General features: G+C 40.9%; 1 protein-coding gene across 1 annotated transcript; it reads right to left on the bottom strand.

Moving 5' to 3' along the window:
* Positions 1-254: 254 nt before the first annotated feature.
* Positions 255-23,538, bottom strand: RAB32 (RAB32, member RAS oncogene family). The gene is made up of 3 exons (XM_053291274.1): positions 22,829-23,538; positions 4,432-4,709; positions 255-2,080 (listed from the first exon to the last, which is right to left on the bottom strand). The coding sequence occupies exons 1-3, from the start codon at positions 23,082-23,084 to the stop codon at positions 1,931-1,933; spliced, it is 684 nt and encodes a 227-aa protein (XP_053147249.1). The 5' UTR covers positions 23,085-23,538; the 3' UTR covers positions 255-1,930.
* Positions 23,539-25,424: the final 1,886 nt, after the last annotated feature.

Below are 25,424 nucleotides of genomic sequence, written 5' to 3'. Positions count from 1 at the left end.
ACTGAGCTAGATAGACCAATGGTCTGACTCAGTATGTGGCAGCTTCCTATGTACTTCAACTTGTTCTAGCTCAAGTATAGCTCTTTTCTACCTCAGAGTTAAGTTGCACATTTAGAGGGTAGTGAAGGCAAGTAATCCTACTTCCACAGTTCATTCCCCCCACCCCTTTATATATTCTGCATTATTACATTTAGGTTCCAAGAACTGTAGCTAAGAAAATGAACATTTTCCAATGTTAAAGATTTGAAGAAGTATTCAGTATTTTCAGTCTGTGTTTATTTTCTTCCATTACAAAATATACATTTGATTTATTTAAAAAGCCACTAACATGAAAGATACCTGTGCTCATTTTAAAGTTTGCATCTAATGTGTTCTAAAAGCATTCAAAAATCCTTTATTTTAAGCAGCAAAGCCAATACAGCTAGGGAAGTCAAGCCAAACACGTTTGATCTTTTGGAATTTTGACTTAAGTTAGTGCAGGTCCACAACACAAGAGATACTCTTTGGATTCCTTGTTATGACAAAGTGCCTGAGTGTACCATATTAAAAATGCTAGATCTTTGCATATGCATTATAAAAACATTTTTGTGGTATTAGAAATCTTAGCAAATTTAGCTTTGAGTACATGGAAGGATTTGTGACCCATAAGGATGTTAGGCAAAAAGTAATTATTTCAGGATCTTTGGCAGCTGGCATGCTATGTCAGACCAAGTGTAGTGTGTGCTCAGAGGACAAAATAGGATTCTTAAAGTTAAGAATGGACATACAATGAGAGTATTTTTTCACAAGTTGTACTCTCGAGCATTGTGAAAAATAAGCAGTAATAGTGATCAACAAAACACTTTCAAGAGCAAGTTTGATTCATTCACCACACTTTTCTTACTTTCTATGATCTTAGGACTATTATTACAAACTGGTATGTAAAAAATATTATTGTATGTAGAAAATATTCTTAGTTTATAAGTTGTACCAGTGCAACACCTTTATCACAGACCCCTTGTGTCAAATAGTAAACAGGCAGAACACAGCTACTATAAATAATATGGTTAAGAAAAGAACTCTACTAGTAACCCCACCACTACAGGACCAGAAAACATTTTCTGTGCTACAGAACATTTTTAGCAAAGCCATAATCATTTTCAGCCCACCATACATGATCACAAACTTTTCTTGAATGGAATTTGTACGAACACAGATGACTCATCCTAAAAGTTTAGATGTGCATACTATTGACATCTGCAACTATAAACAAATGTCTTCATTGCTCCCATGAAGAGAACCATATTAATCGTTACCCATGAGTCAAGTCAGATAGCACGGTTTATCTTATCACTTCCTTTCCACAGCTTGATCTTCCTGTCCTTACTCTCCAAGCAACAGACTTTCATAGTTTAAGGGACAAAGTAAGGCAGGCATGCCTCCCATTGCTTAATATCAGTCCACTATTTGCAGATGGGCAATTGGCTGCCAGGAGTCTCAAAAGGACTTTAATTTTGTGGCCCTGAGGCTGGTTTGTTAAGACAAACCAGCCTTAGAGAATTACATATGTAAAGGGGGAAAACAGTGCTTCGAGTTAATTCTTTGATTTAGGCAGACATTCCTACTCTAGTACCAAAATTCAGCTATGAAGAACAAAATAGGATTTGAGCTTCATACCTTTTCTATTCCTTATAGGATAAATATCACCCTCTTGGATGCCAGCATTTGACTGTTTTAGACAGTTTGTAACCAATGTGAGAACACAACATACAATGTACCTTGAAGCTGACCTGGGAATCATATGTAAACGCCCCTAGAGTGTGATCAACTGAAAGAAAACAATACCCCACTAGGATTGTCATGAAGAAGCACCATAGTAACAACAGTCCAATAAGAGGAGCAATAGTCTTGTTGCTCTGTGTGCTTGCGTGTCAATGCAAGAAAGATAACATTAACAGCACTGCGATTTACTTTCTGCTTTCAGGGGATCTGGGTCCAATTTTAGTTTTCCTACATCGTTCTCTTCATTGGGGAACATTTTGAGGTTTGCAAGGATGTTTTCCACCAAGAACCGAGCTGCTTCATCAATGTTGATATTATCCTGAAGAGAGCATAAGAAACTTGTTAATGTTTTCCTGCTCTTGTAGTAAAGAAAAATCCAGATTGCCCTAAATGCCACCTTTTCATGGCATTCATACAACATGCACCAATGCAAACATACAGTAGGTTATATAGCTATGCTTCATAAAAAGTCCTGGATTAAGATTCATTTCATTCAACAGCAAATGGAACTTTAAGACTATGTTGATGAACAAAACACCTTACCAACCTTATTTCTGCTTCTGCACAAGTGGTTTAGAGCTTAGGTCTACTCTAGAATCTCACAAATAATGCTGCACCAAATTTCTTGTTAGGTTCAATTTGAGGCAGAAGGTGATCTTCAGAGGCGTGTAAGAACATCCCCCCAAAGAAGCCTTTCTTCTGTGGTTTGGACAATTTTTTTAGTATTAGCTTAGAGCCCCAATATACTGTTGCTGCTTTCTTCACAGCATGATTCAGCTAGTCAAGAACCAAACAGCGAATGAGATTAAATTCAGATTTGGTAACATCACTCCTGGCCAGTGAACCACTCCTATTCCCCTCATTCTGAGTAGGGAATGCATTTCTCTTTTGGAGTGCTTGTTGTCTTGACATGCTGGCTGTTTTTCACTGTAGTGCTGTAGGCCAGGACCTTTGCTCTGATACAGCTTTAGATGGAACAGAATGAGGATAGGGACATGCATTCTCATCCAAGTGAAAACAATGCAGTGCAGACCAGTGATATTTCTTTATGGATCCCAATCTGAAGAAAGATATTATCCAAATATACTACCCCATCCATTGTGTGCAAAGTCTGTCAACTAAGGGTGACTGGATCAGAGGGAATATCAACCAAGTGGCCTCAGCCCCCTTCCCTGAAATCATTTGAACTGGAAATGCTTAGGACCAAGAAGAGGTCCTTCTGTATGGCAAGAATGTGCGAACTACTGAACCTATGGTAACAGGAACTTCTCTTGAAAAGAGGGGACACGTAGATTTGAGCTGGAAACCCCTTGATCAGTAGTCAAATGCTCTACTAATGAGCTGTGTCCATATTCATTTGTTATGAATGGCTTGTAGCAACAGTCATTTAAATTGTTACTCAAAGTAGGCAGGAAGTTAAGTGTGGTTACCATTTTTTCAAGTATCACATGCATTCGATCTTTCTATCAGCAGTTACTGTTTCAGGCGATGTGCTCCTTAACCAGAAGCATAACCTGGACATTAAAACTAGGGTTAGCTTCCCTTCTCCTTAAATAAGATTATTATTTTTTCTTCTTCATATGACTGGACACATGAGCAGCATGTACCACAGAATTACACAGCAAGAAGAGAATTCCCATGTAGAAACTACAGATCCATCCAAAAAATTAAGTTAGTGGAACAGAAGATTATGCAGTTGATGATATGAGATGAATAAAACTTGAAAGATTAGCTTGTCAGTTCCCTGGCTGGCAGGAGTTCAGCCTGTATGCTTGCCAAGCAGCATTAAATGCACTTGGCAGTGTTCATCAGTACACTTTTAAAGAGTTTCATTAATTGTTTGGTAAAATCTGTTCCAGATACAAAAGATGGATAGCCCTGTAGTGTCTACAGGGACTTCCTTCCAAGCTTCACCATCTAGTTGCAACATCTTATGGAAGATGTACAGTAATCAAACCCCAATAATTATATTGCCTGAGAAAGTAAACCTATACAGTTTCCTTATACCTCGTCATCTAGCTCAGTATTCTCTACACTGATTCAGTGGTTCTCCAGGGTTTCTGTCATGGGTCTTCCCTCACTTTCCTAGAGATCTTAGGGATAAAGCTTGGCATCTTCTGCATGAAAAGCAAGTGCTCAGACCCTCCCCCACAAATGGAGAGGTTTTTATATAAACTGCTTTGTGTTAGATGTTTTAATTCTTGTTTTAATAGTTGGTCTTGTCTTTGTTTTTGTGAACCATCTCAAGCCAGGCGCTAGATTGATTGATTAAATACATAGGGAAAGAGTTATGTTAATTGCTTTTCCAATGGCTAAGCAGCAATATTCACTACATTTAACAGCACCACACTAGAAAGCAGGAATATACTATACAGTGCAAAAAAATAAAAATACAGCACTGTATACCAGCATATAATATACCATTTTTGAAAGCTATTGAAATAAGCCAGTTTCAGAAACTCTCCTAGAACTGAACAATGAAGGAGCCCAGCAGTTCTTTTTGCCCGAGATAAACAATGTGGCATAACAGATGCAAAGAGTTGTGTTATGAACATTTTTATAGGCCAATGTCCACAGACTTCTGTTTATTAGCAAGGTTGTGCTAGCAAAGTAGGCCATCTTTGTTTTCTTACATATAAACACTTAAGTTCTACTTCTAGAGACCCGCACCTTGGCAGATGTTTCAAACCATCCAACAAAGCCTCCATCTTTGCAGAACTGGTCCATTTGAGAAGGATTTTGGGCAGGATCTCTCTTCTGATCACACTTGTTCGCAAGCAGAACTGCAGGGATGGGACTACCATTTGGGAGAAGTACTTTATTGTCCAAGTCATGTTTCCACTTGGAAACTGCTTCAAATGTTGAGCCTCTTGTGACATCAAAGACAACAAGAGCTCCTACAGCTTCTTTATAGTACACTCTGGTCATATTGCCGAAACGTTCCTGACCTGAAAGACAAATAGGCAAGTATTACAGTGAGCAGTATAGTTTTCTTAGCCACTTAAAACCATGTATAGGATTCTACTCGAGTCCTAAAGTTTTATTTCAGAGTAGCTGGGCCAGGCGCAGAGCATATGCACCTCTAGTTTGCTGCAGCTGTTCTCTCTCCGCCTCCCACCTGCCTGCACTTATTTTCCTGGCCAGCTGGCCTCCCACTACCTCCCGCCTGCCAGCCGGCCTGCCCACCACTTCCTCCTGCTGGCTGGCCTCCGGCCGCCATTGCTGTTTTCTCCCCCATCGCTATCCGGGCAGCTTCTTGTGAACTCTCGCGAGAGCTGCCACACACGGGATTAGTGAAGGGTATGCCATATATATCATATATATATGATAATTGTAGTATTTGTATCCCCTGAACACAGCCAAGTATGGCTCTCCACAATATGCACATACTTCTCCAAGATCTACTGAACTGGCACTTCAAGCTAGTTGGAAAAGAGTTTGTGAAAGTCTATCCCAAGAAACAGAAGATCCTGTGCCTTTTGGAGGACCCAGCAATCACTCAGCTACAATTGGCTATACTAGAGCTGCCCAGAGTCACTGGCATGCTTCTATACAACACAGGCCACAGTATATTAGGAATTTCCAACACATACACTCCGAGCAAACTGTGAGGATGGTTAAGGAATTTACTGCTTAGGCCACAATGACAGGTTCTGGATGCTGCTGTCCACATGTGATAGATATAAAACTCTGCAGAGTTGTGGACATCACATTACAAGCACCATGTCCTAGATCTGTTCAAAAGCTTAGTGCAGTTTGGTATGATGGGAGATCCATTACTGATACAGCTGAACCAGAGAGAAGAGCTGGGCTTCTGGTAGCAAGCATGACTTGTTGCCTTAGCTAAGCAGGGTCTGTCCTGGTTGCATTTGAATGCAAGACCACATGTGGACACTGAAAGATATTCCCCTCAGGGGATGGAGCCGCTCTGGGAAGAGCAGAAGGTTACAAGTTCCCTCCCTGGCTTCTCCAAGATAGGACAAGATTATTATTTTTTATTATTATTTTAAGGACAAGGTTTCTTTCTGGGACCTCGAAAGGAGGTTCTATCGCTCAAACCCAAGGTTAGTTCTTCCCAAGTCTGTTTTTCCAAATCAGGCCACTCTAACAGCTTGCTTACTCCCTGCCACACTCTTTTGGCTACCACACACTCTTTTAAGAAATGTGAATGGGTTTCTCTGAATGTTTTACCTAGCTCACTAGCTTTCTGTTTGCAGGTGATTTTAGGGCACTCTTGCTGGTCCTCTGGGAGCCATGGCTTAGCCACATTAAGTGGTAGTACTTGGTGGTATAAGCGCCATCTTGTTTCCCATAAATGTAAAGGAACTTTTTTCTCCTTAGAGTGATAGGGTGATCGGGTTGCAACAAGTACTGTGAAGTGCGGTGTTTGTAGCGTTTACATTCTAAATCAGGTTTTTAAAAACCCACTTCTAGAATCTCTCCATAAATTGTTTTCCTTAGCTGCTTAACTGAGGAGGATCCTTTAAATAGAACCTCCCATTTTAAAAATGTGAATAACAAGTCTCTCAAGTAGTCCGGGTGTTCTCTTTTTAATACTTGTGTGATATTACCATTGAAAGATCCTTTCCCCCACCATGCTATGCCCCATGCTGACTTGAGCCAACGCAGAGCGAAAAGCGAGACCCAGGTTTTTTGCAGGAGGTTGGACATATTATGGACATTCACAAAAATCCAGTTTCCAAAATTGTAGGACATGAATTCAGTTACAAAATAGGGTTGCAGGGCAGGTAGGGCTAGGCCTCCCCGCTCAACCTCCTTAAATGCTACCGCACGGGCCACAGGGAAGGACTCTGTGTGCCATACTAGACGGAAGATCTGGCTTTCAACTCTCCGAAGGAGATCGAGCAGGGGAGGATAGACTACTGCCAGGTTATGCACTGGGGGTATCAGGTAAGTCCGGATGTAAACCGCTTTCTGGTACATGGCAAGGCTCCATTTTTTCCACATGGTGATTTTAAGCATTACTTTTTCTTCCCAATCTGTCCAATTCCCTCCCCAGACTTTTTCCTCAATCCCATATTCAATCCCCAAAATGTTTACTGTATCTACCCACTTCAGTTTGGACTCTGGGGCCCCTTCGCTTTTACATTCAGAGATGGGTAGGCACGAGAATTGCTGGCGTCCAGGGTCCATTTTAACAAATACACTTTTATCAGCATTTAATTCTGAGCCCGAGATCTTGCCATATTCCCAGAAAAGGTCTAGTATTACAGAGATTTCATTTTCATTCGATAACAGTAATGTAACATCATCGGCATGAGCTACAAATTTTACCCTAAGCTCAGAATGTGGTTCTGAGTGGACAGGTGGTTCGGCTATCCCCTCACTCTCCCTCCTCCTCCCTCCCGGGAAGATCTCGCAGGGCGGAGGGATAGAGACTGAGAATCCTTGCAGATGGGGTTCTCTCTGAATCCTGATCAGGATCTGATCCAGGGCAAAAACATAAAGTAATGGGCTCAGTGGGCATCCTTGGCGGACACCCTAATGCAAAATGATTGGGTCGCCCCGCCATCCATTAATCTGTGGTGTCACCTTTGCATTCATATAAAGCAGCTGTATCCAAGTAATGAAGAGGAGTGGTATACCTTTAGCTTTCAACAACATCCACAGATAATTGTGGTTCACTTTGTCAAAGGCCTTAACTTGATCCAATAAGAGGTGGTGACCTTTCCAACTTTCATTCTGTATAGAGTAAAAAAGTTCTCTCAGCAGACACAATGAGTCTGTCATCTTTCTTCCCGAGATAGCGCTTGTCTGCAAGCTGTGGACCAATTTGGGGCCACTTTCACCAATCTAGTATTTAGGATTTTGGCAAAGATTCTGTAATCGATATTTGTGAGGGTTATCGGTCTCTAGTTTTGTGGTAAAGTGGTGTCACCTTTCTTGGGGGGAAATATTAAGAGGCCATCCCCAAAAGACCTATTTAAACGCCCACTGTCTAGGACAGATTTTACTAAAACTGGTAGTAGCTGAGAGAGATTCCTACTTGTAACTTTGGAGAAGCTGCTGCCAGTCTGTGTAGACAATACTGAGCTAGATAGACCAATGGTCTGACTCAGTATGTGGCAGCTTCCTATGTTCCTAACTGTGGAATTTAGCAAGTCGTCTTGCTGTCCCACAATTGGATCCATTTAAAAGAACTTCCAAAATGCATCTTCCAGCCCATGAACTTGAGTCAAGCAAGCAAGTCATTGCCATGTAAAATTTTTGTCAATCCTATTCCAAATGATCAATGGAAGTAACCTTCATATTGAGATCAAGCCTGGCACTAAAAATATTCGGTCTAATTAGACACATGGCCAAAATTTTCACTATAAGAAAATTCATGAATCTTGACTGCCCCACGCCAAACACACTTGTAGTCATATGTAGTATAAATACTATGGTGAACACTATACAAACATTTAATTGCCTGTCAGCACACATGAACAAACAGAAAACTTCAAAACCAGACACTGCTATTATGACCCTTCCCAAGGGATGTTTATTTACCTGTCTACATTTTGTTGCCATCCCCCATATTTTGGCAAACATTGCATTTCTTTATGAGAGCAGAACACTAAGTAGTAGCTTTCTGTTCACAAGACAGACACAGAATTACTGGCTCACATTTTGAGGAAAAGGATCTGTATTCTTGCTAGGAAAACATGAGTACACCCTCTCTGAATGTAAACAGATGGAAAAAAACAAGTTTAAGGCTCACTGTACCTTCTGTAGAGAATTACAATTTGATTATATAATTCTGTAATCTTGAAAAAAGTTAATAAGATTACTCTACAGTATTGTTATTTCTGTTTACTATGCTGAATGCCTATGTAAAATAAGCGTGACAAAGGAGACTGAGCAAACTTCTCTCAAATTTAAGTAGCTAATGTTTCTCATCATATTTTCCAAACATGTGGGTTTAACGCACTTGGTCCCACTCTTATTACTCCACTGTTTTAGATACCAAGCAACATGAAATAACCCCAAGAGTAGGGTTGCGCGTTTTGTATTTTTTCTGTTTTGATTTGTACCAAATCCGAATCAACCCCATTTTGTATTTTGTCTAAAATTAAGCCTTCCAAATCACCTCAGTTTTGCTTTGTATCCGGATTAATCCGAATCCGAATTAATACAGATTAAAAAATGGGTCACATGCTCAAGGGAGTGGGTGGGGGCTATAGTGCGCAATGAGTGGAAGGTACCACCAAAAAAAAAAAAAAAAAGGAATTGGGCAAACTGCTGATTTTTGGTGAATTTTTGGTTTGCGTGTCTTTCAGATTTTCCCCATAGGGGATGATGAAAAGGGAAAGTATAGCTTCACGCGGGGGTGGTGGTCAGAGGAATTTGGCAAAGGGCTGATTTTAAAGAATTAATGAAGTTACATGTCTTTCAGATTTCCCTCGTAGGGTATAATGGATTTTCTGCAATCCCATAACTCCACTTGAGGGGCACTGGGGTGGCCCAGAACAAGTGGCGGTGTAGTGCACATAGGGTGCCAACCACCCATATGGGTTGCCAACCCATGAAGTACAGAGTTTTGTTGTTCTAGAGGTGTTCTGAGAGTAGATTCTCTAGTAGCATATGAGAATGGATTCATGGTTTTTCATTAAAAATCTCATTTGCTACCAGAGAATCTAAACTCAACACCTCAGAAACAACAAAGCCCAGTACCCCAATGGGTTAAAAACCCAGGGGGGTGGTTGGCACCCTCTGTGCACTACACCACCACTCGCCTCGGGCCATCCCAGTGCCACCCAGGTGGAGTTATGGGGTTGCTGAAACCTCCATTATTCCCTATGGGGAAAAATCTTAAAGACGTGTAAACCTCAAAAATTCCTAAGAAATCAGCCCTTTGCCCTATTTGGAATCTGGGTGCACCACCCAACCCACTGTTTTGCCCCTGAAGCCCCACATAAACAAGTTGAAAGAGTGAAGAGAATGATGAACAACAACGACACTTAATTTTTTGGCACAGTTATTTGATAATTTTGCAGCAGGTGGGAGCCTGTCCTGGCACTAGCACAGCTGCACAACCCATTTGTGGATTCAAGCAATCTTTCAATAAAAATACTCCCTCCCCATGGAACAGTGACCACAGGTCATTTGAGACAGCAAGATAGACCAATGAACTGCCTTGGTACTACACAACAGCTTCAAATGTTCATTTAACTGATCTGGAGTGAGCCGTAGCCCAAACAAATCAGCCTACTGTTCAGAATTGTTGAGATTTATCATCACTGCATTTAAGAAAGTGCAAAACCTTGGATCATGGTTACAAGAAAGAGAGAAGCAACTAAGATTCCTGGGGATGTCAATAGATTGACTGGGGTATTCCCCACCCCCACCCCTCCTTTTGTCTCCTGTAGTCCCATGTGGATGACCTGTCCCTACAATGGCAAAAGTTGTGAACCACTGGCTTAGACATCATGTCCCACCAAATTACATTGTGGCCTAAATTACATTAGACTGCTCAACTTGGGCAACAAAACTTAGACACCACTATAACTCATAAAAATCAGAAGAAAAACAAAATAGCTCTTCAAAAGACCCCTGAACAAGTCAAGAGATTCTTTCTAAACCTTTGGAAAGAAAAACCTGTGTAATTTCAGAACTTTCCTAACCAGCTTCTCGAAAAGCTTCTCCACACAATTTATACCATGGCTTTTAGCAAGAGCTTTGGAATTGCATTGAGTTCCCAAAGATATTTGGGTATTTCTGTCTCAAAATGCTGTCTTCCAAATCCCTTTGCAAGGTCAGTTTGCATTTCAAACACACTGAATACAGCACATATTTAACTAAACCATTCATGCTCAACAGCTTTTTGCATATCTTATCTTCTGCTAATCACTCAGTGCCTCAGCTGGAGTGGAGAGAGTCAGAGAAGTCAATTTCAATTGCAATGCTTTTCCAAAGAACAATGCATTCTGTCCGAAACACAGTCATTTCAATTTGGAAACAAAAATATCTGTTTTTTAATTCTTGCTTTTGTTTTGCTTACAAAACCTCAGAAATTGCCATTTTCGGGCACAAAACATTTTGTACCCAAATCGAAATGCAAAAGCCTACCCAAGAGTTCCTTTAACAGACTACAATCCAAGAAGGGACCCTTTCTATCTTTAGATGCCACTTATTTATTTAAAAGTTATTCTTAAGTTTGTATACTGGCACTCACTGAATCTTGAGATGTACTAAAAACATATTTTTAAAAGTATACACACATGTACATCTGGGAAATGTGATTCTTCATCACTGGTTACAAGCAGAATTTAAGCATGACATCCTTTCCCCTTAAACCTGTGTGCTGTATTTGTTTGTTTTACATTAAAGTAAAGTGTGCCGTCAAGTCAATTTCGACTTCTGGTGCCCACAAAGCCCTGTGGTTGTCTTTGGTCGCATACAGGAAGGGTTTACCATTGCCTCCTCCCGTGCAGTATGAGATAATGCCTTTCAGCATCTTCCTATATCACTGCTGCCCGATATAGTAGCAGTGGGGATTCAAACTGGCAACTTTCTGCTTGTTAGTCAAGCATTTCCTCGCTGCACCACTTAAGTTGACTACCCAAACTTTAATTGAAAGGCTACCTAGCAACTAGTCCTAATGGGGAGAACAACTACAGTATAACATGTTCTAAATGCCTTTTTGCAGACTATCCCTCTTTCCACCTGCTCTCCACAAGTTTGGCTGGGAAACAGCCAAGACTGTAGTGAACCCAGTGTCTCTGCACACTACAGTGTGACATTTTGCAGTCCACACAAAAGTGGCACTCACATTATTCTGTTCCATCAGTAATTCTGCATCACAAGTTCTCTTCAAAGAAATGTTGTGTTCTGTCCTGGCAGCAGACATGCCTATTTCTCTCTCTTTTGCCTGATGAAATACAACTTTCAGGCCATTAACATTCTTGAAGGAACACAGATACCAGCAAGAATGGTTAGAGGAATGACCCAATTTGCACATGTTGCAACCCCTAGTGAGTGCTTCCTCTCATTGTCTTAAGACTTAAATTGCTACAGGGCTTTAGAACTGTATCTAGCTTTTTTGTACCTAGCACAGGGCTGCTTCTGCCATTGTCTTTCCAGAACAATTCAAGATGCCTGCAGATATGGAAGCAATTCATTCAGAAGCTGTATGAAAGTCTATGCAAGCCCCTTACTATGGGAATTCAGAATACCCATACCTGTTGCAACACTTCATAATATAGAAGGCAGTGAGCTCCAAGGATAAGCATCCCTGCAAGTTTAATTTCCATCGCTTTCCTTGGGGAGGGGGGGGACAGAAACCGGGAGTTCCAAGCCTTCCTGATTCAAATGCAGTATTGCAAGCAAGCATCTGAAAAGAAGATCTCTTTTCTCCTTGTTTCCACCACCACCTACTCATAAAAGGGCCTTAGATGCTTCCCAAAACAACTAAGTCTGAATTTCATCTGCTCATCGTTCTATGTTTACAGGTAACACTTGTCTCGCAGCAATACTGCCCTCCTGTTATCTTCTCAGAAAGGAAAGACTCCTTTTGCTTAATTTCCATCTTAAGGATTTGCCTCCAGCCAACTGGGGAACTGTCACCAAGTGCTGAGATATTCCTACACCAGGTGGGTCATGCAGCAGCTTTAGACTGATGCCATCAATCACAAAAAGACATTTTTCTGGCCACCGGTGGGGGATGGCCTCTATGGAAGCCAGGTGAGTGGCGGAGTTGATCCACCACCACAGGGAGTGCCAGGCAGTGCAGTGCTACTTGGAGGAGTTTGCAGCTGCAGCCGGAGTGCAGGTAAGCTCCCAATAATTTGTGCTTAAAAAGGTACCTGTCACCACCCCTCATTCCTCAGCAGCGCCTGCACCAGCCACTCCCGATTCCACTTCTGTGTTTTGGTAAGGCAAGCTCTCTCTTATTTCAGACTTCTGCTTCCCACCATGTCAAAACAACAGAAGGCACCTCATTACTGCTGTCTTCTCCAGGAAGAAGAGATACAGACATGGCCCCTCCCCCTGCAACATGGCTCAATGAACTAAAAATCTTCCCTCCTTTGCCTAGACCTATTACCAGCCTTTAATTAGGCCAATACCATGTTCTAGCATGCATGAACAATGACAATCACAGGGTTAGAAGGCAATCAAGGACACTGCCCAGCTTAAGGAGGATCCTCTTTGGAGCAGCCTCCTCATTCTTGTGAGCCCCACTGGAGTGGCTCTCTGTGCTCAGCTACAACTTAGTCTTGGCAAATCCCACCATCACAGGTAGTAGTTGGGCAAAGATTACAAAAGCTACTTTAAGCACACAGGAGTTTGGAAATCAGCAATATCGTTTGCCTACCCTGACTTTCTGAAGCTTTTTTTAAAAATCAGCTTTAAGCTGAGGGTACAACACACAAAAGCACTTGCAAAACACCAGCAAAGCAGGAGATACACATCTCCTGGGGCAGAGTTCCATGTTCTGAAAGGTACAGTCTGTCAGGCACTATTTGGGGAAGAAATGAATAGGTCACCAAGGACAAAGAGCTGGCTTCTTGAAGGGTCTGCCTCCCAGAGGAGAGACAGACCATAGGGCAACAGCCATCAAGGAGGGGAACAAGTGCTATGCACGTAACCTAGGGCTGGACAAATCCCAGGCACATAGAAATGTAACTGTAGCATCTAGACTAGGATATTCAGAGGTAGAGCTTTTTAATATAGTCTTTATTTTTTCCAGACAGCCTTGCTTCTGATCTACGTGTAAAGGGGATAGAGGGAAATCTATCTACCCTCCCCATTCCAAATGTCCGCCACTAAGTCTGGTAATTTTGTCAAGTGTCCATTGTCTGGCTTCTAAATTTTTGGGGTTGCTCCGAGATCCAAAGAAAGGTTGTCAAGACATGATCTAACCCCGTCTCTTCCTGAGGTATGGTACACTTCCAATGGAGTTCCTGACATTCACATTTAAATAGACAAGCTATATAATCATTTAATTGGATGATATTTTCAGTTCCCAACAAAATGCTGATAGTACAATGCAGGTTCCTTTGCAAAAGGCAGCTCAGTTTCTTATAGGAGGCAGCATTTCTCCCTTGAGTTTTAATTCATGATAACAAATTGCTGCATTAACCTGTGGGATCAGGAAGCCATCTCCGAGACTGTCTCAAGGAGAGAGGCTAGTCATGAATCTAGTTTTATTCCACAGACCACACCTGGCATGTATTTCAGTCTCTGTAGCTGAAGGATGGCAATACTGTTCTGTGCCAAGACAATTACATATGCTACCAGTGATTGTCATGCAAATGTTGACATTAGCAGTAATGGGAAATTACATAGTTGGCTAATAGTGTAGAGAGTTAGCAATTAATTTCCTTTGGTTAGACACCAAAATTAATTGCCTTTTAAAAAATGTGCATTTTTAAAGGAAGACAAGGTTAAACTATAAATATCGGTTTGGAAACTTTCCATATACCTATTCTTAATGGTGTTTCTGCTTTGGAGGCCAGCATGTCCTGAAGAGGAAAAAAATACACACACACCATCACATTCTCTTTTGCTTGCCCCTACATGTCTGCAGACTTCTCTTCACTGAGTTTTAAAGACAGTCTATTTGAGAAGCTAAAGGAATGACCATCACATGTTCAAGTTAGAGAGTCACACCCTTCTACTAAAGGACAAGCTTTATGAGGAGTCCACACACACCCTGTTCATGACTGCAGATGATACCGAAACTTTCTGAACTTCGCACTGATAATCCATTTATATGCTTCAGTATCAAGTCATATAAGAGCAGATTTATTGCTTCAAATTAGATATTTCACAGGTAATTGGGTCAGTCTGCAGTTATTTTAATGCAGAACGTTTCAATGCAACTCTGGCATGAATAGGTATGCCTAGGATGTCAGCCTACAATTCTTTTATTTCTAACAAGTCCATTGCTGGTGTAATTAAAAGGAAGTGCTCCAGCTATGAAGTTAAGCTGTCTTCCAAGACTTGTGAAAAGCAACATTTTCTGCTTTCGCAGGGAGAGTATCCTTCATGTATACAGGCACTGTATACAAGACAAGTTCAATAAGCAGTAGCCACATGACCAACCTATGCTGCTCTCCCCCAGCCCTATTTTTCTAGTACCTCCCCTTCCCTAGAAAGAGTGGCAAGAGCTCTCCCAGGTCTTTATGAGGAACCTATGGTTACTGTGGTTCCACTTTCCCTTAGAGTTCGTGCTGTAACAGGTTTGCATTTTTCCCTGGCACAATTGCTTATGTTACTTCAACAGCCTGCAGAGACAATTTGGCCAGCTACATGATGGTTTAGTGAAGGAGTAAGGTAGGGAAGGGAGGAAGACAGATGGGTAGATAAGTGTAGTTTGCCTTTGTCTTCTGCTCATTCCACTGGAGTCACAAATTGTACCGCTGAATTGATTGTACCTCTGGCTACAAGCAGGAGGGAATTATCAGTCTCTTTTTCGCTGTCATGCTGTTAGTATACTTTGCTGTGGCATCTGGCAGAATACTTCCCAGAGACAGAACATTGTACAGTATTGTATAGACCAGACCCAGCAGGGCCATTTTTATACTCTTCAGAGTCAGTGATGCTAGCTAGCCTTCTCTACATTACTATGCTTGTGCTTCATTAAGAGTTTTCTTCTTGACCTCATCTGAAAAAAAATTTATTGCCAAGTACCAAACTAGTGTGAGGTCTGACCAATCTGTGACATTCAGCTTTGTAGAGCAGAAACTGGTACTTTACACAGATACTGCTTAATGATTCAGAACAGATGCTGTAAGGAGAGACTTGCACTAGGCTGAGTCTCTAATCTGGATGTAACTGAAATGTGTGTCATTCTTGCTGATACTGCCGGCAGAATCCGATTTGTTTATCAAGTTAGTCCATAAGAGAAAATAGAAAGCACACAAAGTTATCATTGGAAAAGGCCTTATCAAGATTGAAACTGGAATAGTAAAAGGAGACTGTTAAGGAACTTGAAGTTTTTTATTCTGATCACTCCTCATCTAACAAAACAAAACACACTGAGGTATTTGTCTGAGAATATTTTCTGCTTTAAAAGAGATGGCAAATTGAAGACCAAGAGCCTTTGAACAGTGAAGAAAGAAGATTGTTGTCACTGAAGACTTAGCATGAAACAAGGTTCCTGAATTTGATGGTCTACCTGAAAAATGATATATTATCTTTATGATGAAATTAGCAATTATATTGATCAACAATGTGAGAGTTGGGAAAGATCTCTCAGATCTTGGAGCAGAGCCCAGACAACTCACTACCAAAAGAGGGCAAGGATTTGGCTAAAGTCATGTAGCCTTATCACTTTAAAGCCTTTTATTCAATGACAAAACTTAGTCCAGTATTCCCCAAATACACAGAATTTAAGGGATGAAAGGCTTCTTTTTAGCCTGCTTCCCAGTAAGCTTATGAGACCCGGCATTCCATCCATGTGTCCATCCCCCGCCATCAAATTTTATTTTATTATTATTTTACTTTACATATTTTTATACTGCCCAAACTTACGTCTCTGGGTGGTTTACAAGAAGATAAAAATGACATTAAAACATTAGTTAAAAACAAAAAACCCAACAAATTTAAAACACAGCAATTTAAAAATTTTAGAACAATATTCTAAAACAGTAAAAACAATCAAAACAGTATCAGTTAAAAGCCTGGGTGAACATATGCATCTTTAAAGACTTTTGAAAAAAAGCTTTGCAATGCCTAAGCCAATATGAACCAAACTGGGAACAGCTATAGGGACACAAAAGGATGCCTCAACCACCCCAGTTCAAGATGGTGGACATGTAAACCTTTGAATTGTAAGTGGGCTAACTTATGAACCGCCTAACCAATTTGGACCACATTTAGTCTAGTTGTAGGGATAACGAAAGGAAAGTAGGCAGATTAGTTCTTATTAGAACTTTCAAATTTTGATATACGCTGAGGCAGGGAAGCAAGCTGTAGTTCTAGCCTTGCTAGATGCCAAAATAGCATTTAATAGCATAGATAAAGCTTTTTAAATTGCAGTCATGAAGAAAATGGCTTTTGGGGAAGATTCTGTGAATTGTTGAATATCTGCTCTAAAATAAAGCAAATCTAGTGATCATTAGAATTATCTCCAAGGATGTTTTCCTGGACTGTGGACATGACAAAGGTGTTCCTAATCTTCAGCACTTTTTGCCCTATTTATAGAAAATTTGACAAATGCAATACAGATTAAAGTGTCAGATTAAAGAGTTAGAGGCAAGACAAAACATTAAGTTGTATGTGGACATTACATTAAGCTTGACAGACCTAGTTAAATCACCAAATAAAAGATATAAAATTAATAGAACCAAGAGACAAAGTATAGGGTTCACTATGAACAGCACCTGACATAATACACAGCCTCTAGCACATGTTTAGTGCATCATGGACGCTCTGCTCTTCCTAATGGCAGTTCTGAAAGCACACATTTGTGAAAATGCTGCCATTGCATGACAGAGTTGTACAATTGTCCAGCCATTGGCCATGCACTTGTACCACTCCATTGTGCAATTTCAGCATGCCAGTAAATGTGCACTTTCATAACTGCCATTAGGAAGATGCAGAATAGTGCGGTGCAGTGACTAGAGTGCTGGACTAGGACCGGGGAGACCCAAGTTCAAATCCCCATTCAGCCATGATACTAGCTGGGTGACTCTGGGCCAGTCACTTCTCTCTCAGCCTAACCTACATCACAAGGTTGTTGTGAGGAGAAACCTAAGTATGTAGTACACCGCTCTGGGCTCTTTGGAGGAAGAGCGGGATATTTTTTAAAAAGTAATGTAACGTAAATGTAACATGCACAGTGCAGTGAAAACACATGGGAGGCTGTGTGGTGTACCAGCCAGTAACAAACAAAAGAACTGAACTGTTCAGAAACATATGGGATTCATGATCAATAAAATATGTTGGAATCCTGCTAATAATGAAGTTGGAAAGCTCAGTGACAAGCTATTACAAGCCATTAGAGCAAAAAAGATTGAAAGATTTCACAAAGTGGAATTAATTGAACCTATCTTAGTTTGGTAAAATGGCTTTGAGCAAGAGGTGTGCCCCCCTTAGATTTATATTCCTGTTCCAAAAATCTCGCTATACAACTTTCAGACCAACAAATTAGCAGATGGCAAGGAATGATTCTTGTACTAGTCAGAACAAACAAAGAGTACTTGGGAGAACTCTGATAAGAGAGCAAAAAGAGGAGGGAGAGATAAGTTTTCCTAGTCTAAAGCATGGTTACTGTGTTACAAATACTGCTCATATTAGAGTGTGTTTGACTGGAGAGAAATATAACAGGGACAGCACAGGACCAACGCAACAAAAATATTACCTTGAAGTTATGTAATAGGAAATTAGTTTTACAAATTCCATTATTAGAGCTAGCTTGCCAGGGTGAAAGACTTAAAAAGCAAGTTTACTCTTGAAATATGCCCATAGAATAAGTTTTATACAGATTAAAAAATAGTAATAGGAAAGAAACCAAATCAAATGTGGAGCGTGATTCCACAGATAATGATGTAAAGTTTACTTATGATTTACTGTTTAATATCATTAATACAAGATCCTCCACTCCATCCCATTTCTCACTATTTCGAAGTTAGGCATTAAGAAAGCCGGCTGATAACTGAGAAACTGAATATGCTCAGAACTATATTAAATACAAGAAAGAGATAATCAGATCTATCGTCTGACAGATCTTCTTTGCCATAAAGTTAATACCTACTGTGCAAAGTTCTTAGCAGCAAAACTGATAAAAGCTTGGTCTTACACTTGGGTAATGAGATCAAGAACGTCTCAGTGCATTTCCCTCACTGAATACCATTTTAAAACTAGGGCTTGCTGGCATCTCACCTAGCCGGGACTTTCCAGATGGCACCTTGAAATGGCTTCTTTACAACTAGGCTTGCTGTCTGTTCATATGATCTAGGTTTTGACACAGTCTTACATATGGGGACAGCAGGGTGCTGTTCGCATAGCCACAGTCTGTTTTGGACCTTATCTTGACGTTTCAGGCTTAACACATGTGTGTGTCTTGAAATCGTAGCTGGTTTTCTGAGTTTTGAGAACAGTTTGCAAGCTTGCTGGGATTACTCAGAAGTAAATGACTTATTTCAATGGGCTTCCTCCTAGGTGAGAAAATAGGATTGCATCTGTAGACGTGTGGCATGCTTTCAGGTGTGTGTCAATTGCAGATATGTGTGTGTGTGTGTGTGTGTGTGTGTGTGTGTGTGTGTGTCCACTGGCCTTGTGCAAATTCATGGAGAGGGAAGTGGGGGAAGGAGGCGAGGAAAAGCTGTCAGTCATCCACCCCCTCCTCATCTTCTCCTGCAGGGAAGTGCTCCGTGTGCAGATCCAGGAGCTGGTGTTGTGTCCTCTCCTCCTTTCTCAGAGCTTCAGTGAGGGAGGAGACGGTATAAAATCCAAAGCAGCTAACTGGCTTCAAAACGTTAGGGCCAGTGTTCCCTCTAAGGTGTGCACATGCTCACATGTTTTTTGATGTCTGCTCAGTTAATTTTAGATCCCGCTCAGGTTTAATCAGGAAGGTCCCACTCTGAATACATGTGCGCACAGACTGCCTTGATACTTCCACCCAGAACAAATCTCATCCCACACACAGATGAAAAAAAATGAGAATACTGGTTATTTTATTTATTTATTTAAAATATTTATACCTCGCCCCTCCAGCACATTACTGCTCAGGGCGGCTCACAACATTTATAAAACAGTTACAATATAAAATCAGACTAATAAAATTAACCAAATTAAACAAGTTAAAAATCCAAGCTAAAACCACAATCATAATTCGCTTCTAAAATTCCAAATTAAAATCTTAGAGCTAAAAACTAAGAATTATAAAAAACTAAACACTAAAGAACCTACCAGATATACAAAACAAGTGAAACATTTAAAAGCCTCTTTTAAAAGATGTGTTTTTAGTTTTTTAAAAAAACAAAGAGAGAGCACGGTAAAGCTCTTCAAGGAGGGCGTTCCAAAGCTGAGGGGCCACAACCGAAAAGGCCCTGTCTAGCCCCCACCAATCGGATCTCTGTTAGTGGCAGGGCCATAAGCAGGGCCTGAGATGATGAGCAGAGGGGCCCTGGCAGGTTCATATGGGCAAATGGATATTTCATATGGTTAGGACTAGCTGTCGGATTTTACCCCACTTCCTCGCGCGCAGACTGGAGGCTCAAACAGATATAATGTCAACATCAAGGAGACACTGTGAAGCATAACTCTTGAGGGGCTTTCCTCCATAGAGTTGTCCTGTTCAGTCATACAGATATTCTGGGGAAAGGCAATTAAAACTACAGCAGAAATGAAACTGTACACTGAACCACATGGTCTTTTCAAGTACAAAGGAACCATGCAAGAAGCAGAGATCATCATCTGTGGATGGCAGCAAGAGTTTTGCCAGCCCAGTATTAGAAAAAATAGGAATGACACACACCCCCACCCCATTTTGAAGCCAGTTAGTTAGCTACTCTGGATTTTAAACCACTTCTTTCCTCACTGAGGCTTTGAGGAGAGAGAAAGGAGCAAAGGAAGTTAAATGTTGGACCTGTTACTATTCTGCAAAGGATTAGGGAATGAAAGGAGGTAAATATTGGAATATTAGATGTGAATGTATTTTGACACCGGGTTAACAAGAGTCATATGTTAGTAAATTATAGTGAATTTCTACAACGGATGTAATTTTTGATATTGACTATCCTCTTTTTGCTTCCTACATTTGCATGTTATGGTTCCATCTTGTGTTATTAAATTTACCATGTTCTTATAATGTATTTTGCTGTATAGCAGTTAGAAGAAAAGTAACAAGTTACAGCAAAGTAAGTAGATTTGTATACTGTCCCAAAATCTCCTCTTGAAATGCCTGCTTTTTAAGAGACCTTGAAACTCAGCATCTGCCACCAAAGCAGCACATTTGCAACAGTCTGGCTGAAAAACCCTAAAGGTCTATGGACTTGCGACAAAACACTGTTTGAGCTTTCTTCCTTTGTTAGGCAATAATAGTTATACAGGAATTACAGGTGTTACAGGTGGTGCATTTGTATTATTAAGTTCAGTTATGCTGATTGTGTAACAATATCACCAGTGCCACTTTTATGCTCATAGTGGAATTGGAAAACCCTTAGCAATAGAAGTATTTCCTATATTAAAATGACTGCTTTGATAATTTATGTACAAACAAATGGAAAGTGTAGTGATTGTTTTATCAACAATTAGATGGTCATATTTGTTAACAGTTTATATGCCAAGTGCTTTACAATCCTCACCAACTTATTAAATAGGTCATTATGGTTCTCCTTTTACAGTCCCAAAGTTGAAACAGAGTGATTTACCAAATGCCATCTAGGACAGTTAAAGTACACAAAGCTAAAGTGTGCAATGTGTCTCTTGGAAAGGCTACAAAGAATTTGCACATCACTAATGCAGCACAGATATTACCTTACACCTGAAGTTACTTTGCAACTGCAGTAGTTAAATTAAGGATGAGGATAGCAGTATTTGAGTAGTTGCATTGCAAATAATTTTATAAAGTAATTTTTAGCACTTGTTCCCTGTTCACTCTGTGACACAGCAATTATCATCCTCCCTACAAATGGCTGTGCCCAGTTAGCAAGTATTGGCTGAGAAATAATGCTAACCCCATACATTTTGATATTTTATTGTAAGCTGCTTTGAGTTTTCATGATATACGTTTGTATAAGTAAATATAAGTTTGGTAAACGGAACACTGGCAACTTGGCAAAAAATAACATACTACTCTTTTTTATTCACCTGTTATCCAAGGCAGTGCAAAAGGGAAGCTGACAGTTATCTAAAGGAAAAGAACCATCTAAATGAATTTTTTAAAATGGAAAGTTTGCTTGCCTTTCAGAACGCTGCACTTACCCAGGATAGTGATGCACTCAGGGAAGGGCCTTCTCCATTGCTGCCCCAAGGCTTTGGAATGTGCTCCCTAGTGAAATAAGAGCCTCCCCATCTCTGACAGTTTTTTAAAAGTCTTTAAAGAAGCATCTGTTCACCCAGGCTTTTGATTAATATTGTTTTAATGCTGTTTTAAAATATTGTTTTTAAAATTTTAAATTGTCATCATGTCTTAAATTTTTTGTTTCTGTTTTAACTAATGTTTTACTTTCTGTTTTCGTTTTGTTGTAAAACTCCTGCTAACTGGGCAAAGAGGCACCTTTTACCGTGGTGATTCTCTTTATTGAGCAGGGGGAGAGTAACTGGCCCTATCCACCCCCAGCACAGTACCCCTCCAGTGACTGTTGCTGGTGTCCATCTTATGTTTCTTTTTAGATTGTGAGCCCTTTGGGGACAGGGAGCCATTTTATTTATTTGTTTGTTATTTCTCTTTGTAAACCACCCTGAGCCATTTTTGGAAGGGTGGTATAGAAATTGAATTAATAATAATAATTATTATTATTATTATTATTTTAAAAAAAAACACCCAGAGACTTAAGTTTTGGGAGGTATAAAAGTATGTTAAATAAATGAATAAATCAACTAAATGCCACAAGAACTCCCTGCAACTTACAGACTTCTTTTTGAAGAAAAGGGAAATGCAGCCCCATTATTGAACAACATAGTAACTGTCAGAGGTCACAATGGATAAGCCTCATTTTAGGAGTACTATTTCCAGCAACAGACTACCACAGCTCTACAATTTTTGTGAGAACTACACTGGGAAAACTTCAGTATCTACTACCTACTGTTAAACTGATATTCAGAATACACAAAAAGATAAGTCACTATGATTAACAGATTGCAATGGTATTTTCTCCCCTCAGCTTGAGCACCAGCACGACATGCAAGAACTCAACAGGTGAAACTTTCCCCCAACACTATAAATGCTAGGAAAGGCTTCAGTTCTTAGGTTGCTGCTTGTAACACAACTGTTAAGAAAACAGAAGCATAAAAGCGTTGCTTCTGAGCATGCACAGAAGACCCTTCCCACACAGCTGGTTCAACCACACACAGCTCAGTCACAGGTGGTGCACCTCGAGTCGCTTGGGAGCCGCCCTGCTTGCTCCGAGGGGTTAGCCCACGCACGCCCCAGGCCCTCTTCTCTCCTCACCTGCGATGTCCCAGAGCTGCAGCCGCACCAGAGTCCGGCTGTCCCAGTTGAGGACTTTGAGAGCGAAGTCTACGCCGATGGTGGCCCGGTAGTGCTGGGAGAAGAGCTGGTGGACGTAGCGCTTGATGATACTCGTTTTGCCCACGCCCAGCTCCCCGATCACTAGGATCTTGAACAGATGCTCCCGGCTCTCCGGCACTCCAGAGACGCCGCCACCGCCACCGCCGCCGCTGGCTCGCCTCTCCCCACCAGCCATCCTCACGACCTGCCTCCTTCTTCCCTAGTCCCTTCAGAAATCCCCAGCCTCTCCCCACGGGTGACCCGGCCACAGGCAGGAGTGAGCCGAGAGCGAGGCCGGGCGCTCACCCGCGCGGCTCAGAGAGAGAACTTGCTTTGTCCCACGACCTTCGGTGGGAGAGAAGGCTGCGTCTAAACTCGGGCACAGACAGGAAAAAGGAGCGGGAGTCAGAGACTGAAAGGGAAGGGAATGGAGAACCACCTGACTGGAGTCACAGGACGCGGAAACTCTGCAAGTTATAAAACTCCAAAGCGGGGCGGAGGCAGCAAAGGAGGAGGGGCAGCAGTGCCTGCTTGCTCAGCCCTTCCTAACCTCCTAGCACTAGTTCTCCTTTCTGCCTCTGGGAGAAAAACTTTCAGTTGAGAGGGGCTCTCTTGTTTGCTTTCCTAAGAGGCAGTTGACACACATGTTGCACGATGAGGGGGCGGAGTCCTGAGCTGGTAAATCGGGCGGCCTGATTTCATTCGCGAAATTCATTGGAAGTATTTAGGTCCCGCCTTTCGACTTGACGACAGGTCTCCAAGGGGGCTGGCAAGGAGAGAGAATGAATATACAATGCAATTAATAATATATGAGGGTGCAAAATGTGATGCCCTTGATAGTATACAGAGAGGCAGGGTACGTGTCCTAAAATTAAACATGTCTCATTTCACTTTCCAGGTCCTAAGACCTGCTGCTGTTTACAGCTGTTCCAAGTAACTGCTCTTCAAAGGTCCCATCGAGACCATAAGAGATAATACTTTTCCAGGTGTGCTACCTAGCAAGCAACCTAGGACCAGATAAACTGATATTAGTTATATATTCACTGGGTGTGCATGTGTGTGTGTGTGTGGGGGGGGAGATTTGGTTTTTATTCCATGCGAAAAAGATCCCGTTAAGTAGAACACTAGCACACCAGGATCTAACTTAGTCTTCTCCCTGCTAAGCTTGTTTGTTTGTTTAAAATATTTATACCCTGCTCCTCCAGTACACTTCTGCTTGGGGCTGCTCACAACATTAATAAAACAGATACAATGCAAAATAAGAGACTAATAAAATTAAACAAGTTAAACAGCTTAAATGATTGATTGGTTGGTTAAGTGCTGTCAAGTCACTTATAGATAGATATATTGTGAGATAGATAGATTGTGGATGATCTGTCTTCAGCATGGCCTTTAAGGTCTCTCAGTGGTGCATTCATTGCTGTAATTGAGTAGTTCCACCTTGCTGCTGGTTGTCCTCTTCTCTTTTCTTCAACATTTCCTAGCATTATGGACTTCTCAAGGGAACTGGGCTTTTGCATAATGTGTCTGAAATATGAGAGTTTGAACCTGGTCATTTGTGCCTCAAGTGAAAATTCTGGATTGATTTGTTCTAAAGTCTTCTCTCTAGCACCAAAGTTCAAAAGCGTCTCTAATTTTTCTATCTTGCTTCTTCAGAGTCCAGCTCTCACATCCATGGAGTGTCACGGGAAAAACCATTGTCCAAATTATTCTAATCTTTGTAGGTATAGACATGTCACAGCATCTAAATATCCTTTCCAGGATATTTATTTACAACTTAAAAGCCCAGTTTAAAATGACAATTGAAATTACTTGTTTTTTTAAAAAAAGTTTTGAATTAAAAGTTATTTTAAAAGCCCCAAACTGAGAAGTTTGCTACTTCCATGGATGAGTTTAAAAACAAAACACAATGTAGTTTTCAAAAATATAATCCCTCTATTTGCAGTAGTATAATCTATCATACCACCTGCTCCCATTGCCTATCTATCTATCAATCATATTGAGTCAGATAATTGGTTCATCTGCATTAACTTTCTTCACACTGTCTGACGTTAGTGCTCCAGGAATTCAGACAGAGGTCTTTTGGAGCCGTGCCTGGAGATTCAAGAGATTTAACCTGCCTCTTGTAGGGCTCCCTTTGTACCAATTGCTGGTACTTCACTTGCAGGTCATTTGTCTGCTGTAAATTTTGCCATGTGACTTCTGTTCTATAGCATATTTTTCTTGATAGGATTCATGTACTTTCATTCATTCATGTACCTTTCTTTAACAGGAGGCAGAGATTAAACTGGTAAAGCGGAGAGGATAGTGCACCTACTGAATTTCTGAATACCATGGAATTATTAGAGGTACAGGAACCCTGTTAGGAAAAGAAGGGCTCTCATATAGATGGCTGGTGATTTGGGGTGGCTTTTAAGGCTCTAGAGCAAGAATTCTTAACCTGGAGCCCATGGGGTAGGTGCAGGTAGTCTGTAAACATTTTTTGCTACATTGAATTTAATTTGCTTTCTGGTGAGCCAGAATAAAGTTCCTGAAT

This window comes from Hemicordylus capensis, chromosome 1 (assembly GCF_027244095.1).
Source record: "Hemicordylus capensis ecotype Gifberg chromosome 1, rHemCap1.1.pri, whole genome shotgun sequence".
Lineage (NCBI taxonomy): Eukaryota > Metazoa > Chordata > Lepidosauria > Squamata > Cordylidae > Hemicordylus > Hemicordylus capensis.
Note: the sequence above shows the minus strand (reverse complement) of the source record. Positions and strands in the feature narration are given on the sequence as shown.